At 36.3% G+C, this 9,500-nt stretch overlaps 1 protein-coding gene across 1 annotated transcript; it reads left to right on the plus strand.

The window, feature by feature from the left end:
* Window positions 1-1,409: 1,409 nt before the first annotated feature.
* On the plus strand, window positions 1,410-2,345 carry LOC120220047 (olfactory receptor 12-like). The gene has a single exon (XM_039217021.1). The coding sequence runs from the start codon at window positions 1,410-1,412 to the stop codon at window positions 2,343-2,345; it is 936 nt and encodes a 311-aa protein (XP_039072952.1).
* Window positions 2,346-9,500: the final 7,155 nt, after the last annotated feature.

Below are 9,500 nucleotides of genomic sequence, written 5' to 3' on the forward strand. Positions count from 1 at the left end.
ATTATAATTTTTATACTTGTAATAAAATTATAGAAGACATTTCCATAGCATGTGAATCTTTGAATTTATTGTTTACCAGTTTTCTTTTACATGTATTTTTAATGTTTTTTTTATTATTATTTCTGAGAGAGAGAGAGACAGTGTGAGCAGGGGAGGGTCAGAGAGAGAGGGAGACACAGAATCTGAAGCAGGCTCCAGGCTCTGAGCTAGCTATCAGCACAGAGCCGGACGCGTGGCTCGAACCCACCGATCGTGAGATCATGACCAGAGCCAAAGTTGAACGTTTTACCAACTGAGCCACCCAGGCGCCCCTCTTTTACCTGTTTTGATTATTGAAGAGTAAATTTAATTCCCCCATACATAAATGAAATAAAAATTTTCCCATACATAAAATAAAATAAAAATTACTTCCTTTCTCTACCACAATATTTTAAGATTGCCTTATAGCCATATGCAGCATATAGCATATGCTGAAATAAACATAATGTAAGCTTGTTTAAATACCCATTTCTTCCTCTTTTTCCATTTATACCTGTCTTTAAAATGTGCTGTGTACCTTCTATCCTCCTCATTCACAGATCTTTGTATTTTTTCTTAGATGTGTCTGTTTCTGATAGGATAGAAAAAACTCTACCCAAGGTCTTAGAATTCCCCACCTGCACTCCAATTGGCAAATTCTAAAGTGAATCAAAGAGGGAAAGATGGAAGGAAGAAAGAGAAAACAAAATCTGATTAAATTATGTTTAGAAAATACATGCAAGAATCACTTCTGCTCTTAGCAGATGAACTGTGCCACTTAAAAGCGGGTGTCACTATAGGGACAAAAATGTGGAAGAAAGAAGAATATGAGGTTAATGGGTAAAAGGATGCCTTTGTCAGGATTTGAAGGTTTTCTCTTAATATAAGAAAGAAGGATACAGTATTAGTATGTTGTTTTTCTATAATGGATAAGGCAACTAAATGAATTTTTAAAAATCAAATGACACCATCAGTTGAATGGATTTTCCTTCCAAATGAAATTTCAAGTGCACTGTAATGTCTGTGAAAGAAATATCCACTAGAAGAGCCAACTTTCAATGACAGTAACTGATAATAAATCAAGAAGGGAAAACAAACAGCAAGGTCTTGTTTCCAGACAGTTCCCTAGAATCTCCATTTCTCCAAAGCACGCCAAGAGGCCAAATCCACAAAGTAATTATATCTAAAGAGGCTAACCAATGAGATTGGGTTCTTCATTAGGAAGACTTTAAAAACAGTAATCTGTCATTTATTGGTGTTGTGTGATTTATTGGAAACAATATGATGTAAGTGTTCCATGCTGGGTTTTAGTTATTTTCACTAAAACAAGTGTTCTGATGACTCACTCCTTTCTTTTTTACCATCTCTCCAGTTCCACCTGCATCTCAGCCATGAAGAGTGAGCTTAATAGGAATTACACAGAAGTGACTGAGTTCGTTCTACTAGGATTCATAACCCCTCCACAAGCACAAATCCTCTTATTCCTAGTGTTCTTACTCATCTACATGGTCACTGTGGTGGGAAATATTAGCATGATAATTGTCATTACGGTGGACTCCAGACTTCATACGCCTATGTATTTCTTCCTCAGAAACTTGTCCTATTTAGATCTCTGCTACTCCACAGTCATCGCTCCCAAAACTTTAGCCAACTTTCTATCGAAGGAAAAAAAGATTTCTTACAATGGTTGCGCAGCCCAATTTTTCTTCTTTGCCCTGTTTGTCACAACTGAAGGCTTTCTTCTGGCTGTCATGGCATTTGATCGATTCTCAGCCATTTGCTCCCCTCTCCTTTACCCTGTGCACATGTCTCAGAAAGTCTGTGCTCAGTTGGTGACTGGATCCTATATCTGTGGAAGCATCAACTCCATGGTCCAAACAGGTTTCACCTTCAGCTTGCGTTTCTGTGGAGAAAACAGACTGGACCACTTTTTCTGTGACGTCCCAGCCCTGATCAAAATCTCATGCATGGACACATCTGTGAACGAGATTGTGCTCTTCATTCTCTCTGCCCTCATCATCGTCACCACCACAGCTATCATTGTGGTTTCCTATGCTTACATCCTGTCCACTGTCCTGAAGATTCCCTCCACCCGTGGCAGGGGTAAGACCTTCTCTACCTGCGGCTCCCATATAGCAGTGGTGAGTTTATTCTACGGGGCCGTGTTCTTCATGTATGCCCAGCCTGGGGCCATCTCCTCGCCAAAGTCAAACAAGATAGTAGCTGTGCTGTACACACTGGTAATACCAATGCTAAACCCTCTAATATACAGTCTGAGAAACAGAGATGTGAAGGATGCTATGGAAAGAATACTACGCAGGAAATGATTCCTCCCCTGGTATTTGTAAAACCATTATTCAGTGGACACATTTTGTTTTCTAAGGGTCCCAGTTATCCTTGTTCTTGTAAAATTAGTATTATCAAAGATATTTTTATACACAGCAACAAATGTTTTTCTAAGTGTTACAGAATGGTATTTCTATGCTTAGAATATATGAAAGCATTATCTGTTTTCAATTTCTGATGTGATAATGTTTTTACTTCACTTTTGCTTTAAGAAGTAAATAGTAAGAGCTGATAGTATATAAAAATTAAAATATTACATCTGTGTGAATGATTCTTTAGCTTCCCGGTTTTACAAAGCAAGTAAACTGATATATTTTTTAAAGCATTTTATTTTGAGAGAGAGAGAGAGAGAGAGAGAGAGTGAGTGAGCACGAGTGGGGGAGGGGCAGAGAGAGGGGGAGAAAGAGAATTCCAAGCAGGCTCCATCCACATGGTCAGTACAGAGCCCCATATGGGACTTGAATTCACAGTCTGTGAGGAGATGACCTAAGCCAAAGTCAAGAGTTGGATATTTAACTGACTGAGCCACCCAGGTGCTCCCTGGTATTTGTTTGGAAAGGAGAACAGCCACATTGTGTAGGTGGCAAAACAGAACAGTGATGGTTACATAGAACCCTTTTAAGTAAAGTCTCCCTTCTTTCCCAGAGATCCAGGTTTATGTCATGAAAAGTACCATCCTTAGCATTACTACTGCTGTAAAAACACGACCAAAGATACCTTATTTGAGAACAATATTCACATGAAAATATGTGTCAATAATCTTTATTAATTTTTATTTCTTCATTTTCTTGTTAATATAAAATGTTTTACAGTAAAAGCTGAAGCATAAAAAGCACATATCATTTTTATCACCATTTTCAAATGAAGAAACTGAGGCAGACAGGGACTAAGGAGCTTGGCATAGCCAAAATGCAACACTAATATGGCACCAGATCTTTTATTATTCAAACATACTGCGAAGCATGTGGAATATTCTAAAAATATAACCTCACCAATCTAGAAACAACTATTTCTGAAGGGACATATAGATATGTGGCCAGTCTTGATACTATAGTGAATCTGACCCAGTATCGTGTCATTAATTGTGCAAATATAATCCTGTATTTATTTTCTTATTAAATTTTAATCAATTTTGCATATAGAGCAGTATGACATTTGCATACTATTTTATTTATTGGTTCTTTTCACTTTTAATTTATTACATATACTTACCCATTCAAAATCAGATAAATATTTTCAAATATTAATGTTTTTATATAATATATTTGAATTTTAGTTATTATAAAAGCGATTTTCTATTTGGTGTGGACTGAGGTCCTTACTTAAGCTTTTTTTTCCATCGGCTAGAAATATCTTTTTTAAAGTTTTTTTGATGTTTTTTATTTTTGAGAGAAAGAGAGAGACAGAGTATGAGTAGGGGAGGAACACAGAGAGTGGGAGACACAGAATTGTAAGCAGGCTCCAGGCTCTGAGCTGTCAGCACAGAGCCGACATGGGGCTTGGACTCACAAATCATGAGATCACGACCTGAGCCAAAGTCAGACACTTAACTGACTGAGCCACCCAGGTGCCCCTCCATTGGTTAGAATTTTTTTACCTAAAAGTATGTGGAGAGGAAACACAAGTTTTGCCCTGATTTGTCATAATGTATGACACTTTGTATACCACTGAATATAATTTTCTAAAGCTTTAAAATCCTGCTTTAACAGGATCGGAGGAGTTCCATGATATTCTTTGCTAACGTAAGTGCCTAACTTTTGTGAGGTGAATGACAGGATACAGGCATGGGTGTACAGAACTGCTCAGGACTCCTGGAGGGTTCTGGCTCCAGAAGCAAACCTTGGACGCAGCTGCAGTTGCTGCCATCTGGTGGCTGGCGTCCATTCCTACGAAGTCTGAAGTGAAGAGTCTGGGTACTGTGGCAGAATGGAACTTCCAGAACAGTGGCGAAGAATTCAAAGTATTTCCTAGTGACGTGGCTTCCACCCCCATCATATTGTCCTGAGCAAGGGAGATTGGTTGAGTATAAGCAGACATGTGGAAAGTTGCCCTATTCCTCTCTGTCTCCTGAGGGAAAGCTGTCTGCAGTTGCCAGTCTTTTTGTGCTTTTCCTTCACCAAAAATAAATCATGTAAGATCTCGTCCCTTGTTTAGAAAAGGGATGTGTAGAAGACGGAATATTTCCCAATTATATTATTTCTGAATTTGTCTTATCTTGAGATATATTTTCATAGGATTTTACTGAATTTTATTAGAATTGTATATGTTTATCACCGAGACAGAGCATTATTTGGTTTTCTCATAGTAATTAGAGCTCGTCTGAACATCATTAAAAGATGGAGACATTTTCCTCCTTTTTTATTCTGAAGAAGAGACTGTATAGCATTGAAATTATTTCCTCTTTGAAAGTTTGTGAGAACTGATGGGAGATACCACCTGGACACGGAGTTTCTATTATGCGAAGAGTTTGACTAATGATTGAGTTGCTTTAGTGGTTCCCAAAAGTGACGATAATAAAAGTATTTAACCATTTGTTAAGTAATGTTTATATACCAATGTTTACTATATCAATCAATACCCCTTTAATCTTCTCATTAAACTGCTTACCTAGTGGTAAAGTTTTCAACACAAATCATTATAGAAGTTTGCATGTCCTTTCTTTCCTCTCTCCCTCTTTCTTCCTTTCTCCCTTCCTTCCCTCCCTCTTTGTCTCCTTCCTTCCTCTCTTTCTTTTTTTCATTCTTTTTTTTCAAATATTTGGGAGAAATCTTTGGTTTGACGTGCTATCACTAAATGTAATTTGATGCAAGGGGATTACACTAAACAAGCCATTACAATAGTTGTTCCATTAAATCAAAACTCATTGGATGTGGTGTTTGAAAAAGCAAAACTTTCTTTCAACAAAATTGTGTACAATGCTGAATCTTCTGAGGCTTCTGCTGAACTAATATCAATTACATTTAAAATTTCCTAGCTCTTTCTCTTGTTCCTGATATTAGAAGTAAGTCAGTCTTTCCTCCTTATGGGGTATAACACTTAAGGGGTTTTGGATAGTTGCTCTTTATTAAGCGGAGGGAAGTTGCTGAGAGTTGTTATCAGATATGAATGTCTGGTTTTGTCAAATGCTTTTCCACATCTATTGAGATGATTTTACATATATATATGCACATGCACACACACACATATATATACATATATATGATTATGTATATACACAGTTGTTTCTTGAACAACACTTTGGAATTGTGTGAGTCTTCTTATACGCACATTTTTTTACAACACAGTACTGTAAATGCATTTTCTCTTCCTTATAATTTTCTTAGTAACATTATCTTTATCTTCTTTATTTCAAGGGTATAGTATATAATACATATAGCATAAAAATATGTGTTAATCAATGTGCTTATGTTATCTGTAAGGCTTCTGGTCAATAGTAGACTATTAGTAAGGTTTTTGGGGAATCAAGTGTTATATGTGGATTTTCAACTGTGTGGGGGGATTTGACACCCCTGACCCCCATGTTGTCCAAGGGGTCAACCACATATACACAGGCACATACACACACACATATGCGTATATATAATATGTATCTTTATGTATCACATATGTTTATATATGATATATAAAATATATATGAATTTATATAGTAAATATTTTTTCATATATAAAATACATTCAGTTTATTAAATATAATTTAAACCTATTTTAATTTGTTTATAGTATTATAAATTAAATATAGGAAATTAAATTATTTTATTTTTGAATGTTAAACCTACTTTCTACCCTAGGATAACCCCTACCTGGTCATGGTGTATTATAGTTTTTATCTTTTTCAATTTGAATTTACTAAAATTTTGTTTAGAAATTTTGCATCTATGTTCACAACAGATATTGGCTATTAGTTATCTTGTTCTTTTTCTATCTAGTTTACCACTAACATTACACTAGCCTCATAGAATCAATTAGGAAGTATTTTCTTGTTTTAAATTCTTTGGGAAAGTTCATGCAGAATTGTTACTAAGTTTTTGCTCAAATGTTTGGTAGAATTTACCAGTGAGCCACGTTGGAGTTTTTCTTTGTGGGATCCTTTTTAACCACAATTTCAATTTTTTGAAGTATTCTCAGTGAAATAAACTGGGGTACTCATTGGGCTTACCACATTTCTTTCCCATCTTTTAGGACTCTCTTTCATTGTCTTAACTATCCGATGTCTTGAATGTATATGTGTATATATTTGTATGTATATGTGTGTCTGTTTGTGTGTTTGTGCCATAAATAGGTGACAGATGATAGATAGATAGATAGATAGATAGATAGATAGATAGATAGATAGATAGAGGTGGTGAGAGCCAGAGTGAGAAACAGAGAGAGAAATGTTCCCTTTTTGTTGATTTAGGCTCCTATGACTTCTTCTTGAACAGAATCAGAAGTCTACTCATATCTTTTCCATTTCCCAAGGCAAGTTAAACTTCGTTTTCAATTTGCCTGAGTTGTAAGAAAACAGTTATTTTAGTTAGACTTTTTTTTAAATTACCAGTTTGACTATGGGCTTCCATAGGTAGGGTCAATGTGCCCATTGCTTTTCATTGAACATTGAAGAGTCACTGAAGGCGATTAAGTCTGAATTTTTAGTGGATAAAACTGTTCTATTGTTGATGAAGTTGCCTTCACAGGCTGCATGAAGTTCCGGGAAGAAAGTTATTTATATCTCTTCCTTTTTTTTGAAGAATGATCTCACTCTCTGAAGGCCAAATTCTTTGGGGGAATCACACTTTGATTCTGAAGACCACTTCTCTAAGTTCTCAGCATTTTGTATTCCATCCCAGAGAATTCTCCTTGATTCTATGGCACAAATGATTTAGTGTCCATCATTCGTAGACCAGGAATGAGTCTTCATTTCCTTTCTGGGAATCACTGCAGCAGGAGTCAGTCATATGCCTTTTCTTATTTTTGAAAATGTGAGTCTCCACGTTTGCGTTCACAGGTCTCAGGTCTTTTTACCTCACGGGTGTTATTAATCCTCTTTTCTGGACAGTAAAACTACACTTATTCTAGTCTGCCACTCTTGCACTTTGGGAAGACAGACATCATCCCTTGATAACAATTCATTTTCTTCAAACCAAATGAGGTTCTTTTAAAATTTGTTTTGCAGCAAAAGATTACTACTTCCCCTCCTTTTTATGTTTCATCTTTTATCTTTTTATCTTTTTTTCCCTTCTTGTTATTGAGTATTATTAGTGTAATATCATTTCTGCTGTCACTATGTAGCTTAATATTTCATAGTATATGTGAGATATAATAAAAATGATACCTTGTATGTGTGTGTGTGTGTGTGCACGCTAAGTTTACATATTAATTTATTTAATCCACACAGCAACTCTATGAGAAGTTACTTTTGTTATGTCCAGCTTCCAAACAAACAATATATGTGATTGGACAATGAAAAAAAAAAAAAAAACAACTGGAAGGGGTGCCTGAGTGGCTCAGTTGCTTCAGTGTCTGACTCTTGATTTCTGTTCAGGTCATGATCTCATGATTCCTAAGATTGAGTCCAACGTCACACCCTCCCCGCCTTGCCAGACTGGTGCAATCAGTAAGGAGTCTGCTTGGGATTCTCTCTGCCCCTCCCCCACTTATGCATGCACACACTCTCTCTCAAAATAAATAAATAAACTTTAAAAAAAAGTGGAGGGGCACTTGGGTGGCTCAGTCAGTTAAGCTTCCGACTTTAGCTCAGGTCATGATCTCACAGTTCGTGGGTTCAAGCCATGAGTAGGGCTCTGTGCTGACAGCTTAGAGCCTGGAACCTGCTTCAGATTCTGTGTCTTCCTTTCTCTCTGTGCCCCGCCCCCCCCATACTCTCTCTCAAAAATAAACATTAAAAATTTTTTTTCTAAAGTAGAGATAGTGAAAAGTGTATGCCAAAATAAGAAATTTAAGGGGCACCTGGGTGGCTCAATTTGTTAAGCCGTCAACTCTTGATTTTGACTTAGGTCAGGATCTCACCGTTTCGTGAGTTCAAGCCCCATGTAGGACTCTGCACACTGATCATGCAGAGCCTGTTTGGGATTCTCCCTTTCTCTCTCTTTCTCTGCCCCTCCCTTGCATATATTCTGTTTCTCTCAAAATAAATGAATAAATTTTTTAAAAATAAGAAATTTAAATATGTTTGATACCTGGTGTTGGGGAGAAATTATGAGTGCTGGTAGAACTGAGTATATAAGCCCTCAAAGAAAAACAGATTTAAGTAAAAAGTCAAAATTAAAAGTTTAAGACAATGAAGATATATAATGCAAGAATACTCAAGTAACTGTACATCAGTACAGTAAGAGTGTTACAGCATTTTAAAGTAGTTGGTAGATATTATAAGGTAGTTTGTAAAATATGATTTATATACACAACAAATTTATAAAACAGAAATAATAAAATAAATTTACTATTAATTCTATACCATGTATGTGATGATATTAATTGACTGAATGATGCACATTAAAAAATAATTTGCAGGGGCACCGGGGTGGTTCAGCAGGTTAAACATCTGACTCCTGATTTCTGTTCAGGCCATGATCTCATGGAGGTGAGATCAAGCCCTGCGTTGAGCTTCATGCTGAGCATGGAGCCTGCTTAACATTCTCTCTCCCTCTCTCTCTCCCCCCTCCCTTGCTCACACTCTACCTTTCTATATCAAAACAAATAAATAAGACATTTAAAAAATAATTTGAGGGGCGTCTGAGTGGCTCAGTCAGTTGGGCATCCGACTTCGGCTCAGGCCATGATCTCATGGTTTGTGGGTTCGAGCCCCGCATCGGGCTCTATGCTGACAGTTCAGAACCTGGAGCCTGTTTCGGATTCTGTGGCTCTCTCTTTCTCTGCCCCTCCCCATTCATGCTCTGTCTCTGTCTCAAAAATAAACTATAAAAATTTTTTTAATAAAAAATAATTTGAAAAACTGAAAGGGTAAAAAAATTACTCATATTCTTTGCTTTCATTGTCCAATTATTCTTGATTTCTAGGTGTATCACTTATAACTTTTATTACTAATAATTTTAGGTAAGGAGTTGTTTTTAAAATTTCATATAAATCATAATAGCTATTTGTCACTTATTTATTTATTTATAGAGTTAATTTTATTTTTG

The sequence above is a fragment of the Hyaena hyaena genome, unplaced genomic scaffold (assembly GCF_003009895.1).
Source record: "Hyaena hyaena isolate Hyena2069 unplaced genomic scaffold, ASM300989v1 scaffold_663, whole genome shotgun sequence".
Classification (NCBI taxonomy): Eukaryota; Metazoa; Chordata; class Mammalia; order Carnivora; family Hyaenidae; genus Hyaena; species Hyaena hyaena.

What these genes read in the sequence shown, in the direction of transcription:
- LOC120220047 (XM_039217021.1), top strand. Translation starts at nt 1,410, where the DNA reads ATGAAGAGTGAGCTTAATAGGAATTACACAGAAGTGACTGAGTTCGTT.